General features: G+C 50.8%; 5 protein-coding genes across 5 annotated transcripts; 4 read left to right on the top strand and 1 right to left on the bottom strand.

Annotated features, from left to right (window-relative positions):
• Positions 1 to 1,401: 1,401 nt before the first annotated feature.
• On the top strand, positions 1,402 to 2,265 carry PtrM4_102160 (Hydrolase alpha-beta superfamily; the record flags this gene model as incomplete). Its single annotated transcript, XM_001936357.1, has 1 exon — positions 1,402 to 2,265. One exon carries the CDS (start codon positions 1,402 to 1,404, stop codon positions 2,263 to 2,265), a length of 864 nt encoding a protein of 287 aa, XP_001936392.1.
• A 2,844-nt stretch (positions 2,266 to 5,109) lies between these two features.
• On the top strand, positions 5,110 to 6,810 carry PtrM4_102150 (CypX, Cytochrome P450; the record flags this gene model as incomplete). Its single annotated transcript, XM_001936358.1, has 2 exons — positions 5,110 to 6,131; positions 6,186 to 6,810. 2 exons carry the CDS (start codon positions 5,110 to 5,112, stop codon positions 6,808 to 6,810), a joined length of 1,647 nt encoding a protein of 548 aa, XP_001936393.1.
• A 4,016-nt stretch (positions 6,811 to 10,826) lies between these two features.
• PtrM4_102140 (fungal specific transcription factor domain containing protein) lies at positions 10,827 to 12,978 on the top strand (the record flags this gene model as incomplete). The annotated part of the gene is made up of 3 exons (XM_001936359.2): positions 10,827 to 10,883; positions 10,944 to 11,695; positions 11,754 to 12,978. 3 exons carry the CDS (start codon positions 10,827 to 10,829, stop codon positions 12,976 to 12,978), a joined length of 2,034 nt encoding a protein of 677 aa, XP_001936394.2.
• A 4,372-nt stretch (positions 12,979 to 17,350) lies between these two features.
• Positions 17,351 to 19,098, top strand: PtrM4_102130 (Tymo-45kd-70kd domain containing protein; the record flags this gene model as incomplete). The annotated part of the gene is made up of 4 exons (XM_066107460.1): positions 17,351 to 17,509; positions 17,560 to 17,664; positions 17,853 to 18,229; positions 18,282 to 19,098. The coding sequence occupies 4 exons, from the start codon at positions 17,351 to 17,353 to the stop codon at positions 19,096 to 19,098; spliced, it is 1,458 nt and encodes a 485-aa protein (XP_065961909.1).
• A 1,187-nt stretch (positions 19,099 to 20,285) lies between these two features.
• On the bottom strand, positions 20,286 to 21,185 carry PtrM4_102120 (vesicle transport v-snare protein; the record flags this gene model as incomplete). Its single annotated transcript, XM_001936361.2, has 3 exons — positions 20,286 to 20,373; positions 20,483 to 20,895; positions 21,006 to 21,185. The coding sequence occupies 3 exons, from the start codon at positions 21,183 to 21,185 to the stop codon at positions 20,286 to 20,288; spliced, it is 681 nt and encodes a 226-aa protein (XP_001936396.1).
• Positions 21,186 to 21,410: the final 225 nt, after the last annotated feature.

Below are 21,410 nucleotides of genomic sequence, written 5' to 3'. Positions count from 1 at the left end.
TTCCTTTCGCTAACTTCTCTGGTGTAAGGCGCTTCCCCGGAGCGCCATGCCGGGGCTGATGAGGGATTTAGAAGGATCAAGGGGTCGCGGGAACGATCGGGCCTGAAGATCAGCCGGTAAGACGTGCGGTATTGATGACACTTATCCTTACAGTACGTATGGTACGTAGACATGCATGCAGTGTCAATCTCGTGGGGGCGTCGCGGCCTCATCCTTCTCAGATTGTCTATGGCCTGAGACCCACACCCTGGCCGGTAGCATGCAGCCTTTAACCAGCCTTTGTCTACTCCAACTACTCCAATTGCTCGCTTGACCATGTATACGAGCCTCTTCCGGGTCCTAGGATCTCTCTTTAGTCTTTCCATAATCCCAAGGTCCCGTATAAACAGGCCCGAGCTCCCCACCGATCTACACGAAACTCGGCCGAGTCTAAAGACGTGCGGTCTTCCCTGCATGCGTGTGTGGTTATTCGCGTAGATTTTTTGGCTTAGGTGTACGTTCTATTGTACGCGACGGTCGTGAACTGGCAGCTGGGCTCAGCGCTAACGAGGCGGCCGTCGCCCGGCATGTGGGGGTCGTCATCGACAAATCTCCGGAGTAAAGTGAGGCCAAAAAGCGCGGTGTCGAGAAGGGGGAAGGGGGAAATACGTGGTATGTAGTCAATGGATGCCTGCGACGCCTTAGTACACCGCGCTCCTAAAGATAGGACCCTGCTGGAGGCCTACCGGCGGCGAGGAAAGCTGCGGAGAGCAAATAGGGTTCAGTAACCGGGATGAGGTGAGGTACCTGACTGCTAACTGATGCTTCATGTTTACAAGTCGTGCGGGGCCGATGCGATCGGCGACTTGAGCTTCCACCTGGACATTGTGCTTGCCAGTAGTTAAGGTACCGGTACCCAGGCGTGTTGGCGAGGATGACTTGCTCACCCGCTCGGACTATGCCGGCGTATTTCTTTTATGTTACTGTGCCCATGGGCATTTTTTTACGCGTGTATATGTAGTAATGGCGAGCTTTGATTGGTGCTGTACGTGTGCGGTATGGGTGCATGGTGATGTTGTGGTTGTGCTGTCGCATGGTGCAGGAACATTGGGCAGCAGATGAGCTAGTACTGACCTTATAGCGGCGGCAACCACATCCACCCCTTCCACAACCATCCTCAGCCCATACCTCATGGCGATGGCATCGAACAGTACTACACCCGGTAGGCTGTGTAATTAGAAGTTGAGCGATCCCGATGAACCCCTCTTTCGGTGTTACACAGGTGTGACATCATTCGTGGCAAGCTATGAGGCAACAGTGAATGGCAGGCGGCAACAGATTATTGCATACAGATGATATCCAAACTATTGCATGTGCTTTATGAAACGATTCTTGAGCCATATCGATACATTGATTCGCGATATGTCGTCTCCTCGGACATCACTTTCAGCCAATTCTCGCCCATCTACGCCTTCGAAACCAGCGCGCCTCGACGACTATTTAGGCCTCTCTCATCCACCAAGTGCCCAGAAGACCTGTATAGTCAAGCCTCTCTCAGTGAAAGTTGAGGATGGTCCCGATGGATCTGTAGCTGGCTTCGTCCATCTACCACCAACAACTTCAGCAACGCCAGCTTCGAAAACGGCAGCAATACTCCTCTCAGGTGCTGGAGGTGGTGTAGTAGGCCCGGCATCGATATATATTTCCTTGGCAGACAAGTTGGCCGCGCTGAAGCAGCCAGTGCCCGTATTGCGGCTTGATTATCGATATCCCGCGCGGAACAAGTACTGTGTACGAGATGTCCTGGCAGCTATGAAAGAGTTGGAATACGCGTATCAAGTCAAGAGTTTTGTTCTTGTAGGCTGGTCGTTTGGCGGCGCGCCGGTCTTCACAGTTGGTGGAGAGGATAAGCGCGTAGTCGGGTGCGCGACTGTGGCCAGTCAAACAGCTGAGACTGAGGGCATTCGGACACTTGCGCCAAGACCGCTGTTACTTCTTCATGGCACAGGCGATCGGACTCTAAGTCCATGGTGCTCGGAGAAATTGTACGAGATGTATGGTACCAAAGGTGATCGGGAATTGAAGCTGTTCGATGGAGACGATCATGCATTAACAAGGAATGCACTCGAAGCCGAGCAACTAATCGGCGGCTTCATCCTTAGATGCGCGGGTCTTGATCCGCATGCCAATGCTCATGGTCTTTCTGAGAGACTCGTTGGAGATGAAGAGAGGGTGGAGTTGATGAGAAAGGGCGGTGACTTGCGACGTAATGAGAGCGTAGACTAGTCATTCACATGCCTCGACTTCTGGTTCGAAGAGCATTGATACTACTCCTACGCAATGTTTTAGTGAATATCAAAGCTCTCATGGGAGAGTAACGGAGTACATAGATAAGTAGGGGGCTATAGATTCAGTACTCAAGGCTCCAATGGAAAATCCTACAGGAGGATATTGTGAAGAAAACATGGTAAGGACTGGACTTTGCGAACACCCATCCTTAATGAATAACAAATTTACTTTCACTCTATTCATATTGCTATCCCCAAACATCTACCCTATAGAGATAGCTTGGGTATGCTCATATCTCATGTGAATCTGAGCAAGCTTACTAAGGTTGCGAGATGGGCTCTGATGTCACAGAATAAGGATACTGCAGATATAGTGTTGTTCACATGAACTTGTAGTTTTGCTCCTTCTAAGAAGGATTAGATGGATATGCTGTGGTTTACCCAGACAGTATGCAAGATGCCAAAGTAGACCATGGACCACCGCTTACAACTGCAACCTCGATTACGATGATCCATAGGGCGAAAACACATATAGTGCATGGTATATTTATATATAAGATTTGCATCCGCGGATGTCTGACATGTGATATTGGCGAATTGGACGATACGCGGGGCAAAGATGTGGGGTATGCCACATGTCCACTCTACCTAAGTCCAACAGAAGATCGAACACCAACTTTTCGAGATGACAAAAAGGTCCTGGATTACCCTTTTTTCATCTCAAATCTATTGAAATGCCTTCCTAGAATCAGTTTCCAACGCCTGTTTCTGCGTGCAGGCGTTGTGGCGGGCGCGCTGGCCGCTGCAACTTTAACAGAGTTGTGACCTGGCCTTAGTTGAGAGAAATCTCTGCAAGTGGTCCGTGCGCCAACTGATTTTAGATGTTCGATCGAAGGCACCCTCTACGAAACCGACAGAGCAACGGCTCTTCCTTAGGTATATAGCTCTATTGCTGCAAAGTAATAGGCCTATATATCTAGATGCTACCTATACCCGAACGCCCTAAACCAACTCGATATACCGACCCCATATACCGAACCGCTCCAGCACCTGCTGTCACCAGCACACTCACGAGCAAAATACCGACCAGGCACTAGATGTATAGATCTATTATCTCTCTTGTAGATCCCTATATACAGACGCCTACACAAAAAACGCCCTCTCCACCGAACGCCCTAAACCGACCCGATATACCGACCCCATATACCGAACCGCTCTAGCACCTGCTTTCACTAGCACACGCACGAGCAAAACATCGACCAGGCAATAGCTGTATAGATCTATTCTTTCTCTTGTAGATCCCTATATACAGACGCCTACACAAAAAACGCCCTCTCCACCGAACGCCCTAAACCGACTCGATATACCGACCCCATATACCGAACCGCTCTAGCACCTGCTTTCACTAGCACACGCACGAGCAAAACATCGACCAGGCAATAGCTGTATAGATCTATTCTTTCTCTTGTAGATCCCTATATACAGACGCCTACACAAAAAACGCCCTCTCCACCGAACGCCCTAAACCGACTCGATATACCGACCCCATATACCGAACCGCTCTAGCACCTGCTTTCACTAGCACACGCACGAGCAAAACATCGACTAGGCAATAGCTGTATAGGTCTATTATTGTTAGGTTATAATAGATCCCTGTATACAGACGCCTACACCAAAACGCCCAAAACATCGACTAGGCAATAGCTGTATAGATCTATTCTGTCTTGTAGATCCCTATATACAGACGCCTACACCAAATACCCTCTCTACCGAACGCCCTAAACCGACTCGATATACCGACCCCATATACCGAACCGCTCCAGCACCTGCTTTCACTAGCACACGCACGAGCAAAACATCGACCAGGCACTAGATGTATAGATCTATTCTCTCTCTTGTAGATCCCTATGTACAGACGCCTACACAAAACAACAGACAGACACTGTATAAAACTACAAACAATATTTCTTTTCGCAAAGAGCTCGCTGTTACATCTCTTTCTGTTCACCACACTGCTCTTTAGCACCCGCGCCAATGGAAGACTAGCTCGGAAATTGGACTACGCAACTATCCTCCAAATTGTACAAGACCTATAGAAACTCCATATTGAACAACATACATAGAACGGCTTAGCCAAAGTTCTACATAGTCACCGACTGATACAGGACTCTAATGGAAATATAATAATAATAATAATAAGTCCAACAGAAACCCGGTTGCCTACTCCAAATCGGCGACTATGAGCTTCATCAAGCGAATCCAGCGCATAAGCACGAAACAGATGCAGCCTCGGCACATGCTTAAAGTTTTGCATTCGTACCATCTGCCACTGCTTGGCAGTGATCCTACTCGTATCGTCAATTTGATTTGCCAAAGCCATTTCTCCCCCTCCGCTCTGCTTAACAAACCTCGGCATCTCCAGTCGGGCACCTGCCCATCCGAACCAGATTTTGTCCAGAAAGATCTACTACAGTGTAACGATTACGACAGCCTGGAGTAGCTGTTCGTTTTGCAGAATGCTGAGCCAGTGCAGCTGTCCCCACAGTATCTTGCCACATAGCTGCTTGCCGGAAAAAAGCAAGTCCCCACAGCGGTAGCCCGGTTTCAGATGAGGCGATGCAGACTTTTGCGACGTCACCTAAGCCAGGCTGCAGCGATACCGACAAGCTTCCATCTTTGCAATGTGATTGAGCGAGTGTCGCAGGGCTGCATGCGGAGTTAAATGCACTGGTATTCGCATAGCTGATCCCTTGAATCCTTTCGATAAGAGAACCGAGATCGCACTACCATCTCTGTTACATGGTAAATCAGGCACACAAGCCACAACACCATTATTATTATCATGCTAGAATTCAACCTCGTCAATTGCGTGGTCTTGCCTACAGTCGAGGCCATCTTCGCTTTTAAATTCCTACCCCATGTGTTCCCTGCAGCCAACACACTGGCGACATACCTGGTCTTATTTGCGTTCATTAATATTTCCGGCTTGGTCCTTTATAAGCTTGTCTTATATCCATTCTTTCTCTCGCCGCTGCGTCACCTCCCCAAGGTCAAGGGCTTCAGACCGCTTATCGGCCATGGATGGATGATGATGGTGAGACCCTCTGGGGAGCCGCATCTCCAGGCAATGAAGGCACAACCCGACGCACCTCTCCTTCTCGCGCGCGGCTTCTTCCACGCCGCATGGCTGTTTCCGACGACTCCCGAGGCCCTGGCAGATGTTTTGGTACACAAGAGCTATGATTACGAGAAGCCGGTGCACACGCGCAATTTCCTAAGCAGATTCATCGGATTCGGATTGCTGATGGCCGAAGGCGAGGAGCATAAGCACTCCCGCAAGAACATCATGCCCGCATTCAGCTTCAGAAACATCAAGGACCTGTATGGCGTATTCTGGGACAAGTCGATCGAGTTTCGAGATGCTGTTCGCGGTGCAGTCGATGCCGAGCCGGACAAAATCGTCGACCTTTGTCGCTATACAACGCAGGTCACGCTCGACATTATCGGGCTTGCTGGGCTTGGCAGAGATATCGGATCCCTGCGCAACAGCGAAGATGAACTCGTCAAGAACTTTGAGGAAATTCTCCAGCCTACGTCTGAGAAAGCGTTCTTTCTGGTGCTCCATGTCATCTTCCCAGGATGGTTTATAAGAAAACTACCTTGGAGCTTGAACAAGCGAGTAGATATCACCACGGGGAACCTAAGGAGGATAACCACCGAGTTTGTGCGGGAGAAAAAGGCCAACATGAAGGTCCAAGGTCCAGAGAACCAGCCAAGCCGCGACATTCTATCCATCATGATTCGAAGCAACAACTTCTCAGACATAAACCTCGTCGACCAACTCCTTACCTTCTTGGCCGCAGGGTAAGCCCTCTTTCCTCTCTTTCGCATTGTGCTCACCCAGGCTAACTGGCAGAGGCACGAGACCACATCCTCCGCCCTAGCGTGGGCATCATATCTCCTCTCCCGCCACCCAGCGGTCCAAACCCGCCTTCGCGCCGAAATACACGAGTACATCCCTGATCCCAAGCTTTTATCAGACCACAACTACGACATCGCAGGCCTACTAGAGAGCATGCCATACCTAAATGGCGTGTGCAACGAAGTCTTACGACTTTTCCCAACAATCCCCTTGACTCCGCGCGTTGCAATACGCGACACCATAATCGCCGACCAGTTTGTCCCAGTCGGCACAACTATCTTCCTCCTGCCGTGGGCGATAAACCGCAACCCCGCCCTATGGGGTGCGGACGCCGAGGAATTCGTGCCCGACCGTTGGATCGACAAGGAGACGGGGCGTGCGACGATGAATGGTGGCGCCGCCAGCAATTACAGTTTCCTCACCTTTTTGCATGGTCCGCGAAGTTGCATTGGCGAAAGATTTGCGAGAGCGGAGATGAGGGCCATTGTTGCAGCGTTTGTGGGGAGTTTCGAGATGGAGATGGCGGACCCTGGGGAGAAGATTGTGGTGGGCGGGTCGGTTACTAGTAAGCCGGTCAACGGGATGAGGCTTAGGCTGAAGCTTGTGGAATGGGCTTCTTGATCTTCATTGAGACCGAAGCTTTTCGTATATCGTATCCAAATGTAATTCCTCGTTTCGTGAACGTGGCGGCTGCTCCGATTGGTGTCGAGGCAAAAAAGACTACACAGGCGTTAATTGCTTGTCCCATATTCAATGCCGGATGTGCACTATCCAGTGCCGGCGCCTCTTCACATGACAATTTACCGCAGGTAACGGTGTCCCAGGGGGGATGGCGCAGTGGTAGTGCGCCTGGTTGCTTCTGCTAGCTTGCTCGCAGAGGTTGAAGGTTCGAATCCTTCTCCCCTCACCGCTATAATAATTCTATTATTCTAGCTTTACCAAAAAACATCGAACGGCTCCTTTCGAAACCTGGAAAGTTTTTCACCAATACCCCGCACGCTTAACGCTAGCCGCCGCCGTACAACCGAGCCACAAAGTACCGCCGAGACGAAAATATGCCGCAACTGCCGCTATATACAACAAACGTTCAAGGTCCCATGACTTTTTCCCCTACGAGGTTTTTTTCAGTCTTAGGAGCACGGGGTTATTATAGCAAAGGGATTGGTCACAAAGGTGGAGATAAACGGGTGTCTATTACAAGGTCTCTCTCTCTTTCCTGTATAGAAGCAAAAAACCCAAACCCCCATAGTCAAACTCGACCAAAGAAACGAAATCCTACGGGTATAGAGGGAAAAAACTAGTCAAACGGCCCTAGGCCACCGTCCTACATAGTCTCTGACTGAAAAAGGACGTTAATGGATACTACTACTACTACTACTACTACTACTAACGGTGTCCCAGCGTGAGAGTGGCGATGCTACCATAATATGATGTTGCAGAAGTCTATAGCATGTGCATTATGGGGTGTCATTTGTATTTCAATCTCCTCGCCTTGATAGTCCAGAGACTAACTTCCAAGTTTCTGTCGAGACTTGTGTCGTTGCAGTTGGATGCTCAGTTAGTTTGGGGTCCGGCGCACTATCAATTTGAGACAGTGCGCAGCGCGGCTAGACAACTGCTACACAGCTGCGATCAGCATGTGTAATGTATGAATAATCTTACGGTAAGTGGCCAAGTAAGTGTAGCGGGTCATCGTTTTCTCATTAGTGTCAAAATACCCCGAGGAGATGAGCAACTCTCGGGCTCCACTGATGCGTCCCTTAGCCCAAAAGCGAGCTTACAGTTTTGAATTTTTGGAGGATTGCAGAGACTGCATAGTAAGACTAGTCCAGGCTGTTCCAGACTAGAGCTTTCACCCGTGGGCTCAGACCTGGACTACACCAGCCTGTTCCAGGCATATCAAATGCGACAGCCGCCTAAAGCACAACGGCAATCCTCCGACTTGTAACTTGGGCCCAGATCCGGACGTTAGACCTCTTCTAATCGCCGCCCATGTGGAGTAGAAATTAAAAGGCGTCCCGGGCCCGTTGCTGATGAAGCGATTAGTTAGCGGCGGTAACCGAGTATGCACATGTGTGTGTGTGTGGAAACCCTAACTAAGCTATTCGACTTTTGATTTATGGAATGGGACTAAGCACCCCGCATCAAAACCCATACCGGTAGATGGGGAAGCTGGGCTTGAATACTGAAGTTGCGCATTAGCTACCGCGCGGGAGGTTAGCGGAACGTGTACGACTGGAGGCCGCCGCCGCTCGTTCTCGGATCCATGGTGACCGAATAGTAGTGCCACGGGAGAAGGTCCCAGAGTCAGAGTGCCGGGACACCCAAGTTTGCGCGATCTGACCCATGTCATTACTGCCAGATCCCGCGCTATAGTAGCCCCAGGTCGGCTACAGAGTAGCGCCAACCCGCCGGCGAACCTGACGAACTTCAGAAGCCCCTCAGTGGGCTCGGTGCTGCGAGAGCAAGTCATCAGATCTTTTTGGTTGGTGGAGTCGGACGCGCGGAGTCTATTCCGCACATGTTTCCACCAAATACCATGAGTTGATCTGCGCATTTCCCTCTTCGGCATGTAAAGTTGCGAGTCAAGGCCGGGCAAAAAGCACATGCGGCTAGTTGGTGAAGGGATGCGTGTCCAAATGGATCCCAGAACAAGCTCAGATCCAGGTCTGGTCGTATTCGCATTCCTCCATTCAGACATCAAAGCTTCTCTCGTCTCGCTGATAGTCCCACCGCATAAGGCTGAAAGCGAGGAATTAGCTATTGGCTGGCTGTACCTCGGACGCAACTCGAGGCGACTCAACGTCTCTTCACGAGCTTCATCGACGTTGTTGTGCCTTTGAGTCGTGGTAATACATAGTCGATCTCTCATCGCCATAAAGTATGCTCATCGGCTATTGATGCATCATCCAGAATGTTATTGGCCAAGCTCCATGCAATCCATCAAATCATCTCCACTAGCAAAGCCCAGCCCCAGTCTGTCATCGTGATCCCTCGAGAGGTTTCCATATAACAAACTCACAAAAGCAAGATACCCTCAAGATACCCTCAAGATAGAGTGTTCGTTTCGCGACGATCTTGCCAGGTCCGCTATCCTTATCGAGTAAGGAGTGACTGGACGATCAACGGCTTCTCGATGCCTGCATAAGCCACGCCGTGTTATCTTGTGCCACTGTGCCGTGATGCCGATTTGTCTTTTAAAAACTCAAATGGTCTAGGATCGAACAAAAGGCGCAGACGCCAGACTGACAGCCGAGTCAGTGTGCCCCGCAACACGTACGGTTGTGTAACTTAGCCGAAAACCCCAGCTCGGCCGCACCAGAGTCTGACCTGCACACGTCGACTAGTTATGGGTGGAATAAACCTGCTATCATGCCGTGGGAGGGATCATGGCCACTTCTTCGCCTCATAATGACAGAAGGTATATGGTTTTGCATCGTGGCATCTGCGCGCCTACCTCGATTGCTTTCCTATTATCGCATACAATCCCAGTCCATGGCACTAACGGTAGACACTGCTCTTCGCGTGCATTGTGGCCCGACCACAGCTGACAAGGCAAAGCTTTGATAGATCCACTTGATCAACCAGTTCCACAGTGTATCCTTTCCAGATGAGGCTTTGGAACCTTTAGTCGGCAATCGCTGAATCCTTCATGATATCTTCAACGTACCGTCAGGCACCTACAAGGACGTCCACAGGCAAGCGTATATTGATAACATTGAGATCGGCCCACAACCGTCCTGTCGTCAGAATGGAAGGGCCGGGGTCAGGGGCCATTACTGCTGCTCCCATTGGTCCCGGTGAAATGTTCCGACCGAAGTTCCCGAGCGTTTATGGAGAAATACAGCCCTAGCTCGATAAACTTTCAGGAATGCATGTCTCGACCCCAGCATCCGGGCTTCAGGTGTGATGTCTTGAATGACTTGTTTCGATCCATGGCGTCGTCCACTAAACCAGAGCCGTATGCTGTGGGAGTAGTTCAAGTCCCGACATGACCGGCATGACCGACATGACCGACATGGGTCGTCATGCAATTCGCTCCGTTGCCGCGTCGCCTGTTACTACTGTATGTTTGATAGAACATCTATTCTTTTAGCAACAACCAACTTCGATCTGCGGTATACTACCTCCGACGATGGCATCAAACCCTCCCGGATACCACCGCCAATCAAATCCTGGCTTGACATCATTCGGCCAGCAAAAAATTGCAATTCCACGCTTGCAAAGAGCTGAGCAAGAAATTACCGGGGCAAAAGACAGACGTCGAGTGCCACGAGCCTGTACTGGAGTGAGTCTGAATCGCGCACAAACTTGTGCAATCGCGGATGCCAAAATTCATACTATTCCTGGCACCCAACACCGTTGCCATCACCTGATAGGCTAGGTTGCTCTTCTAAATTGTTACGGTTTCTAACGGCAATGCCGCACGTTTTAGTGTCGTTCCCACAAGATCAAGTGTACGGGCGAAAAGCCAACGTGCAAGCATTGCGCGACCACACACCGTGAATGCGTGTATATTCTTCCTCGGAAAGACCGGTTGAAAATGTTTGTTCTCCTTCCGATCCGGGCTTTGCTGGGGTACTGACGGTATCAGCGTAACTGAACAATGCCAACATCTGGCGGGACTCCTGCGGGAGATGAAGGCCCGCGCAAGCGTAGAAGACCGCAACCGGATCAGCGACATCCTGGACGAGGTGAGTCTTCTTCACAACACCATACTAACTGATATCATTGGTATACTCACACAGCCGTAGATTGATGAAGACTTCTCGGATCAGAGGCACACTCCAACGCCATCGAACCTCGAGGTTGACACCCAGAGCTCACAAGGAAGTGTGGACGTCGGCAATGCCGACTTTTTCGAGCGTCATGAGACTGAGGGTCTGGATCTGCTCGATGAAGACTTGCACAGCAGAGACGAAGCTCGCGCCACAGGTTTCGTCGGCAAGAGCTCAGAGATCCAATGGTTGCGCACAGTCGCACTCGCGCAAGGCGAAAGAATAGACGGAGATTGGCCTGGGGCAGTACCTCAACGACAGCATGCCTACGCATCTGGCAGTGATCAAGTAAGCTCATTCAGCTTTTGGGTCGACAGCGATGATGTGAGTATCGACTTTTACGTGAACGCATACGAGCTGCCACAGCCCGAGCTTGCTGAGCATTTGGTACAATGCTACATGCTTAAAGTGCACGACTCTTTCCCCATCCTACCACGCAAAGCTTTTGGGGACCAGACTCGCGCCTACTTTGCGGCGTTGCGTAGCGGAAATGCACCACGCCTCAATCCGAAATGGCAAGCCATTCTGAATCTCGTCTTTGCTATCGGCGCCAACTATGCATACCTGCTCAACAAAGATTGGGATGGTGGAGATCATATTATATACCAAGCGCGAGCACGAGCATTTGGTATGAGCGAGGCGGCGATGACCAGTCACCCTGACGTGCCCCAAATCCAAGGGTTAGGTCTTCTTGCGTTCTACTGGCTCAGCACTGGACAAGTTAGTCGGTGAGTTTCCAGAAAACGTGTACGATTGTTTGCAGAGACAACATACTGATCAAACTAGGGCCTGGACGGTCGTTGGTGCGGCTCTTCGCTCGGCATACTCCCTTGGTCTACACGTACGAAACGAGGACCCTTCTGCGACGGCGACAAAACGAGAATCGTTGGTGAAAACATGGTGGAGCCTATACTCGCTCGAGAGAACTCTCAGCATTATAACAGGCCGGCCTAGCATTGTGGTCGACTCTTGTTGCTCAGTACCGTTGCCCATGTCGGTACCAGAGGAAGATGCATCTGAAGCACTGGAGCCGGCATACCGTATGCATGCAGGAATTCCTGCAACGTTACACTCGCCTGCCTTTCCTCTCTCTCCTAACCTGGCTGCAAATCCATCTCATACAGCAATAGGCCCTGGAACAACAGACATCAGTTCGGTCTCCTACTTCAGGGCTGTGGTACAGCTTTCCATCATAACTCAAAGTGTTCTCACTTCTCTTTACTCAGCAGGGACGATGATTAGGTCTTCAGATGATATACAGCGGGATATCGCTCTTCTAGACCAACGCCTCGACCAATGGGCCCGCTCATTGCCCCCAGAGTTCCGGCTGTATGAAGCACCACGCGAGCCTGATGCGTTTGGACGAGAACGCATGCTTCTCCGGTTCCAACTTTGCAGTGCGCAGATTTTGCTTACGCGGCCGTGTTTGACTGTGCGGCGACAACCGTGGAAGGACGGGAACGACATAAGCTTCTCGAAGCGTATGGCAGATAACTGTGTTGGCGCTGCGAGAACTATTGTCGCTTCTTTACCCGAGGAGTCTTACACGCAATTATACGAGCAGAGTCCTTGGTGGTGTCTCATTCACCACATGATGCAGGCCATCTCAGTCTTCCTCCTTGCTCTCTCGCATCCCAATTCCACCTCATTCGACACCACAATGATGATTCATTGTATAAGAAAGACCATACGCTGGTTGCAGAGAATGAAAGGTTCCGTAGCTGAGCGTGCTCATCGTGTGGCTTTCAATTGTTTCGAAAGCGTTGCTAGGCGACACGCCGTCGACATATCGGATCTTTGGAATCGGACAGCCGCCCCAGTTGTACGACAGCCGGTCTCTAACACAAGGGTTAGCGTTCCTGCACCGGTCCCGTCCGGTGCTTTCGGCCAAGCACCAACAGTGATACCTGCCGCCTCTGCTCCAGCTTATGGTACCACGATGACTGGCGCTACTTTCCCTCCTCATTCTGAGGCCTCGAACTTTGACGCAGGCTACTACGTGCCACGATGAGCAAGAGACTGGCGCAGCGTAAGTTGGTGTTTGCTCATGCGAAGTGCACGCCATGGATAGAAGGGATCAGAATAAGTTTGGCTTACGATGTAACGATCTCTAAACATGGTTCATGAGCGGACATCGGAGTGGAAGACGACGGGCCGTACCAACTGACACGTGTGCGGGGTCTTAGGTGGAAGAATCCTTCATGACGCCAGGGGGGTTTGATACGTCATATAGTAGCAAGTACGGTCAGGATGGAAGGTGCGAGCGTGTTTTGCAGAAGAAGAAGCGTTGGTAGGGAATATCCAATATCCAAATTGACAACATATTCCCACAACTGAAGCCTGCCTTTGTGATCGGTCCTTGACTCCGAAAGATACGGAATCATGGTCCGAGCCCCTCCTGGTTTTGGCGAATATTGATCGCCGCGGAGCCCTTCCATGTTTTGAACTCGCATACCACGCATCGCTTTCACGATAAGACAGGCTAACGAGGGACGGAGTAAAGGTCCGCTAGAGATGACGAATTGTAGCGTTCGTGATAGTGAACCGGACCTGCAGAACAGCCACCGCGCGGGTGGTTTTGACCTTGAACGATCCTGGATGCATCGTACCATGCAATTCCAAGTAAGGCGTGTCACATTGTGGCATGTTCTGAATTGACTAAAGACAAATATGATCAGCATTATACACGTGGAAGTGGCTAGAGACCCACGGCGTGGCTAGGGACTGAGTAATAGCCACACGGGCGATCCTGCCTTACTGTACATTGATGTTTCTGGAACAAACTGTCATGTAGATTTCCTAAACATATCTAGGGCCCCATGCATCGGGAGCGCTTACATTTCACACCCCCACGGCCGGCTTCGCAGGACCGGCGTCTTCTCGAGCTTGCCTCTATGCGGTATGTCGATGATGCTCACACTATCATGCGTGCTGTTTACAGAAGTTTGAGGATACGGCTTCGCAGATAGATAGTATGTCAATTCAAGGAAGTATCGTGTAGCTTCCAAGGTACAATGTCATTATGGATTGATGAGGTGGCCCCCCACGGCCGGAGAATTGTAACTTCATAGTGTGGAACATGGACCCTAATGAGTCCTAGGTACTACCAGGTACTTCTTTCTCAGGCCACGAGGCGGACATGCACTGGAGAACATCATAATGTTTTCATTGGATGAGTCGTGGGTACATGTTTATCCGGGGTCTTCCAGATGTGAAGATGATGGCATGGCATGACAAAGCGTAGATGCAAACCTTGTAAGACCATGCCAGAGAAGCAAGACCAGTCTGTACACAGAAAGGTTTTCAAGGATTGTGTCTATGCTTTCGTGGATACTGTGCTTACCAAGTTTTTACCTGCAGGAATTATTGCACAATCTTCGCACGGAATGCGCAGGCAGCTGCTTTACCAAGGTCATTACAAATCTCCGCAGTATGTAAACGTTATGTCATCATTGTAAGGTGAAGTCCTTACTGAATGTCCCGCTGGCTCGAGTGATGGTGACTCTGCTGCCTGGCCCCACATCTGGCAGACTGCGCTCTTCTCGTTGGCTGGCACTTCAACACCCGGTGTTCTGCCGTCAACAGCCAGTGTTCCGCCGAAAGACAGGACGTGCGCGATCACGTGTGACTTTAGCGTGCCCAGACGTTAGCGCCTCTCAGTGGATATATAGTCTCGCCCGCCCTCGTCCTCCTCTTCCTTTTGGCATCCAAGTGCTCGGGCTTTACGCTTACCAGTGAGGATTCGTCCGAGGTAGCGTTTTTGCTAGTTGAAAACTACAACTATGACCGCTCCAGTTGGTCTTCGGATCGACTGGGAATTTTTGTAACAAACTGTACGCTTTGTACTGCTTTTCGTTAATTTCAGTGGCTTGTCCACTGGATTGAAGAAGAGTTTGACAGTACCTTTATGCGACTTGCATGCTTATTTCGCACTCAATCACAGACAAAAGCTGTCGAGGATATCATTGCAGACTCGACTTGCATGCTTGTATCGCACGCAATGGCAAACAAAAGTTATCGAGGTCTGTCGCAGACTCGCTGTTGTCGCAAGTCAGTCAACTGCGTGTATAGTTAACGGCTTGCTGTCAGCGCGTCTCACCCGTCTCCGCGCGTTCAAGTGCTCATCATTAGCTTAACACCAGCGCGCTTGCGCATCTATCGCCGCACCTCGAGGAGCGATTTGGCAACGGCCTGAACAGAACTGAACCCTCGCTCCCCCCGATGTTTAGCCGCACAGCCCGTTGTGCACACAGCAATCTACACAGTTGTCGCCACCGCTAGACACGAGAGCCGAGGAGCCGTGCGAAACTGCGTTGTTGACCGACTCTTTCGCACTTTTGATGTACCATAAATCGGATACAGCGCACACAGCTTTACCACCTCAGGGCAAACCGTCGGGGCCATTTGTTTGCAAGTCGCGCTTCTCGTCGTTCTTGCTGGCTCCAATACGCGTTACTGACACCACATTACGGTTCACCAAATCAAAGAATGCGTGTCATGTTCGCAACACACCGCTAAACAGCCTCGCACAAATCTCCACAAACGTATACAACGAGGAAACCTCAATCGTCATACGACTATTGTGTATCACACTGCTGGACTGGGAACATGACAAAGCGTGCGCCAACGAGCCTAACATCCCACACCTCGGATCCCCGCGAGCTATGGGCGTATCACAGTATTGACGTTCCGGAAGGCCGTCGCATTAAGGTGTCATGAATATCGTGGCGATCGTCTGCCTTGCCAGCCCAGAACGGGCTCGTCGAATCTTGCAAAACATGCAACTCTGCCGACGACGCATAACCTTATTGGAAGTGAGCATATACCGTGGCCTCCCGTGCCGTCTTGCCTGACAGGCCATTGTTCAGAGTGTTACGGATTTGAAGAACCAAGCCTGATTATATGATAAACCCCAGCCTTGCCGGGGGTTCAAGCCGTTGGCCATCCAGTTTTCGAAACACCAAGCCCAACTGCGCCACCTCTTAGCAATGCCCCTGGCTACGGCATATCCATGTCTCGTTCTGTTTGCCAACTGTCGTCATGTTGCATTTGACGCCACACAGGAATTGCATTTTTACACAGCGATCAGCATCACTCTAGTGACTCGGCTTCATGCTCGATCAAGCGCCGACCCACCTCCATAATGGCATTGATTTCGTCCATCACAAAAATATCCAGTCCACAATGTCACGCTACGAGTAGACGAGTCCAGCCAATCTTACACACGAAGAAGGTTTGCAGCTTACAAAACTCAATCAGCCAATTATGCCGGCAGGTACCGGTCTGTTATATATCCCGAGTGGCTTGCAGCTCGGACATGCAGGACAGACGTTGAGACTACCTGCTTGAATAGGCTCTCCATGGTACTATGGTGGACAGAACCATATGTGGAGCAATATAGCCATTATCAAAGGTACCGAGAACAGAATTCCAAGAGGCGTGCAAAGGCAAAGCTTATCCGGCAGCGGTCTGCTTGGGGTCGTTTCAGACTCGTAAGAAATACACCAAGGTTTCAGTGCACGGTCTGCGTTCGGCTAGATCTGCAGCAGGGTCCTTAGTCTTGCGCCATCCCGCCCCAAACTGCCACCCTCCAAAGAAAAGATGCAGGTACGCGCACGGCGACACGCTACGACCACTGCTGCATACGAATTGATCGCCAGATTGTGAAGTGGTTGCCGGTCACGCAGTACCCAGGTGCTTCACACCCTCAGGTCGTCGAAACATAACTGTCAAAAGCGGCACCTAGTGGTGACATGCGACACCAGCAGTCCCGTCCTGTGCCGTATCGGTCATGCTAAGCGAGGACTAACCTTACCTTGTCTCTTCTCGACGGTGGCTGCCACGAGTCTACCCTAGGGGTATAGTTGCGACATTATACCCCCCTTCTTTTCACCATTACAGCAGCCTGGCGGCCGAATGTGGCGGATGGCTCGCCCCTCAAGGCAGCATTGGGTCCATGCATTATTTGATCTGCATACCGCAACTATCGTCACGCATGAGACGACCGTTCTGGGGGTAGGTGCTCGTGGTGTTGGAAGCTATTTCAGTCTGGGTCGCTCCGCACTTCCACATTCAGCACGACTGTCTGGAGCCTGCGTCTCACTTCGAAGTCGGTCGGGGTTTGCTGCTGTTTGGAGTCTTCTGCCAATCACTGACAATCTCTTTTGCAACAACCCCCAAGCCATCGCCCCTACTAGGCTCATTTTGTTCCGTATTACACGATCAACGCCGCTTCGTGATTCTGTTTCCATCTGCTGCGATCACTGTAATCCATCAACATCCCCGGAGAAGCCGTTATGGACAATTGAGCATGCGTGGCGTTCTCTTTCGGGGCTCTTCTGTTTTCCATCTTACTCAGACGTCATTCTAATACCACAGCCATTATGGAGCAAGATAATTCCACGCCCGCTGGTGTCCGGGTTAATACTATCGTTCTTGCTTTTACACTCGTTTCTGGCATGATTGTATTTCTGCGTTTATTTACACGGCTGGTGATATCGAGGTCAGCCGGGCTGGAAGATCTATGCATCGTGATAGCCATGGTAAGCAGCACAAATTTGTCTTATGCGCTCTCCTGCTAACAACATGATAGGTACTGTCGATAGCGCTCTCTATACAAACGGCTGCGCAAGTAATGAATGGACTGGGGATGCATGCCGCAAACCTTCTGCCCAGCCAGCTGGATGTCATACTCAAGGTAAGTCTCAGCCAGCTCCTACCTTTCTCTGTTTTACCCGGATGGAGTCTCAAGAAACGCATTGTATATCTTCGGAACGAAACGTCGTCGAATTTTCAAGTTTTAGCTTAGTGGAGACACGCAGCCTGCATTCCGGTGGAACCTGCCTTCACCTCATGCTATGCAATATCATGCTGACGACCGTGTAGGCTTTTTGGGCTGGTGTTTGGGTCTACAACCTTGCACTTACCGTCACGAAGGTCGCTATCCTCGTTCAGTATCTCAGGATTTTTCCCCTCAGGTGCTTTCGCAAGGCCTGCCTTTCTGTTTTGGGCTTTGTGGTAGCATGGGGAACCTGGACGATTCTCTCAAGCATTCTCATATGCACCCCTGTCGCCTACTCGTGGGACAAGTCAGTCCATAAGGGACGCTGCATGAACCAGCTCATCCTATGGGTTGTGAACGCTGGTGTAAATATCATCCAAGATGTCATCATCTTCCTCCTGCCCTTGTTCGTTGTTCGAACCTTACAGATTGCCAAAGCACAGAAGAAGGCTTTGTTTGCGATGTTTGGGCTGGGTGCATGGTATGTCAACAACGTTCACCATAGACGAAAGAATATACTGACTCATCTACAGTGTCACTTTGGTCTCCATCGTCCGCCTCTACAGCTTGGACACTATCGCCAACTCGACTGACGTTCCTTTCGACAACCCAGACCACGCGACATTGTCCGCAGTGGAAGTCAACGTGGCGATTATCTGTGCTTGCTTGCCAGCCATGCGACCTCTGTTTGCGCTGCTGATGCCACAATACTTCTCGTCGGCAGCTCAATTGAGTAGCTTCCAAGTTCTCGACATTGAACGCACAAAGGCCGGACAGAAGCCGCAAACCAGCGCTCGGCCTACCACCCGACCCGTCACCACCTATAGCACGAGACCGAGCACCGCGCGAACGCATACAGGCTTCTCGGAGATTCGCCGACCGAACACAGCCACTAGGGCCGACTCTGTACAAGGCGACTTTACTCTTCAACCTCTCAAGCCCACCCTAACTCGCGCCACAAGCGGAGTTGTACCTATCACGCCCGTCCGTCCGTCACTACTCCGCTTACACAGTCTCCCCGGTCACTCCCGCAACCCCAGTAATAGCTCGATACAAAGCACTGCAACCACAACAACACAATCGAGGTCAACTATGCACTCCCATGGCAGGCTTGATCCTCTTCGCATGTCTCCAGTGACGGCTTTCAGCCCCAGCCCAGCTTTCCCTCCACCACCGCGCGCGGTATCTCCTCTAGGACTGTCCTTACACAGGCGCCAACCCAGCAATGCATCGATGCGGCCACGGACCCCAGGCTTTGACAAAGTGTTACCCAAGACACCCTTCCCGGTCGGTTCCATCCCCAAGATCGGTGATGAATTCCAGGATTGCACAGTCTACCTCACCATATAAGAGCCCAGCAGTAAGAGAGTAAGAAAGTTCGCCCCCCGCTTCAACGACAAAACACGACATGCAACGTGATACGACCATACGACTACCCCATCAAACGGCAACGCGCATTACGACCACCGGGCTGCTCGACTGGTAAAAACGCGCGCACACACACAAGCAAGACGTCGCTCCTTAACAAGAAAAAAAAATCACCCTGCGCCAAGTGATGCGACTGGACACGACGCAACCGGCGGTATACTCCGTACACCAAGCTTCGCCCCACCAGCTGAAAGCACGTGCACACAGCATGTATACGCAATCAACACCACGGTAATAATCAAAACACCGGAACAAATCTTTCACATACGACCATAGGACACTGAGAACACGGCTTCCCGTCCGCTCAGCCCTAGTTAACCAGTGTACCGGCGGATTAGTAGTTAGGTGGGTGACCACTAGCGAATCCCCGCTGTTGTATGTTTTTGTCTTTTTTTTTCCGGCGTCTTCTCTTTTTTTTTTGGTCTTGTTTTGTACTCGTCGTTTCTCTTGTTTCTCTCTCTGCGGATCTTTTTCTTTTTCCCATCTCCCGATCGATCTTGTGGGGTTCTCTGCTTTTTCTTTGGGTTACGCCGTGTTGTTTGTTTACTCTTGTTCATCGTCGATTGAGCTTTGTCTCTCTTCCTTTCCTTTCTCCTTTACCAAAATGGCTGGATTGTTTTTTCCTTCTCTTAGCTGGACTCACTCACCGCTCCTTTCCTTCCTCTTGACTACTATAGTTGTGGTCGGGGTCGGGGGAGTGGTTAATGTTTTATTTTCATGGCGTTTGTCAGGGCGCAAAGAGGGGGTTGGTTGGTTATAAGAATTTAATGCTTAGTGCTTAGTGTTTATACAGTGGGGTTGGGATAGGGGATAGAATGCTGGAAAAACTGAGATGGTGGGGGATATGGCATATACAGATGATATCAGAAGACGATGGCGTCTCGTTTCAATGAATAGATATGCATACACACACAGTTTTCAGTCCCATACGCATGTTACATCACTGGTGAGAGTCAAAACAGGGTATCGCGCGAGAACGAACGAGATGAACAAAGATAAGACTGATTCAATGATTAAATCTATAAGAACCCCAAGTGTACTCGTATAACGTGTTGTGAAGCTCCAGACGCCAAACGGGGAAAACGCTTCTCGTAGTAGTGAACAAACAATCATCTAAACTTGCTGTAGATGACGGCCATGATGAGCAAGACCAAGACGGTGATTATGGCAATGGTAATGATGCGGTTTGTAGCCATCCTGGGTCAATTTCGTCAGCACATGGTTCGTGGGTCAATTCAAAAGGGCATCCAGCTACAACTCGGCATCAACTCGAGTGGGGGTATGATGGAGTAGCGGGTGTACGTACCGTCTCGCCATGCCCCTCAACGTCTTGATACTCCGATCAGTATAGGTCTCGCTTTCCAGCAACCTCTCTCTTGTGTTCACAATCTGCTCCCGCTGTCTGTGCAGATCACCCAATGTATTAGCACCAATCTGCTCCGTCTCAAGCGCAATTCTCTGGCTCTCCCTCAGCCTTCCACTGGACCTGTTCAAGCGATCGGTTCCTGAGAGAAGTTGTTGGCGCTGCTCGAGCTGGGCGTCGCCTCCCTCTGGGTTGTCGGTGTAGCGGTCACCAAAGAGTTTGGAGCGATCCGAGGTGTAGGTTTCTAGCTTGCGCTTGGTGGTGTCGATGTCGTGCTCAAAGTTGCGGAAGCGCGCATTGTATTTGGATTTCAGGTTGGCGGGGATGTTTGATTTTTCGATGCGCATTTGGCCAATCTGTCGGGCACTTTTATTAGAATTATGTTTTTGGTCATATGTCATTCGGGGTGCTGTGTTGGTGGTCGCATTGCGCATGCGCGACATGCGTTGTTTAGGCTCCAACTCACCAGCTCTTCGGCCTCCTCCAGCGCTCGCTCTGCCCTGCTAATCGCGGCTTTCCTGGGCTCTCCCGTCGTCTCTTTGATCTGCTCTATTTGCTGGCTGAGATCGGCCTGGACCAGCTTGAGCTCGGCTTCGTAGCCGCCGAAGCGCTCGGTGCCTGCATCTGCGTCGATGAGGTTGGACATGATGGTGGTATTTGCTCGAGATGGTATGGAATGGTTTTATATGCTGCTATTGTACTTTGGGTGTGAATAGAGTCGTGCGTGGACGTGTTCGCAAATGGAGTGTTGGTGTACAGTACAGAGTCCGGAGTTACTGAAGCGCATTACGCATTTGCCAAGGTCAGCCCTGTTGTGTCACGTGCGCTAAGTACTGTCATCCCGGCCGAATTGTCTGGAACTCCGCGAGCT

This window comes from Pyrenophora tritici-repentis, chromosome 5, assembly GCF_003171515.1.
Source record: "Pyrenophora tritici-repentis strain M4 chromosome 5, whole genome shotgun sequence".
NCBI classification, from domain to species: Eukaryota; Fungi; Ascomycota; class Dothideomycetes; order Pleosporales; family Pleosporaceae; genus Pyrenophora; species Pyrenophora tritici-repentis.
The sequence above is the reverse complement of the archived record's forward strand: the minus strand, read 5'-3'. Positions and strand labels throughout refer to the sequence as shown.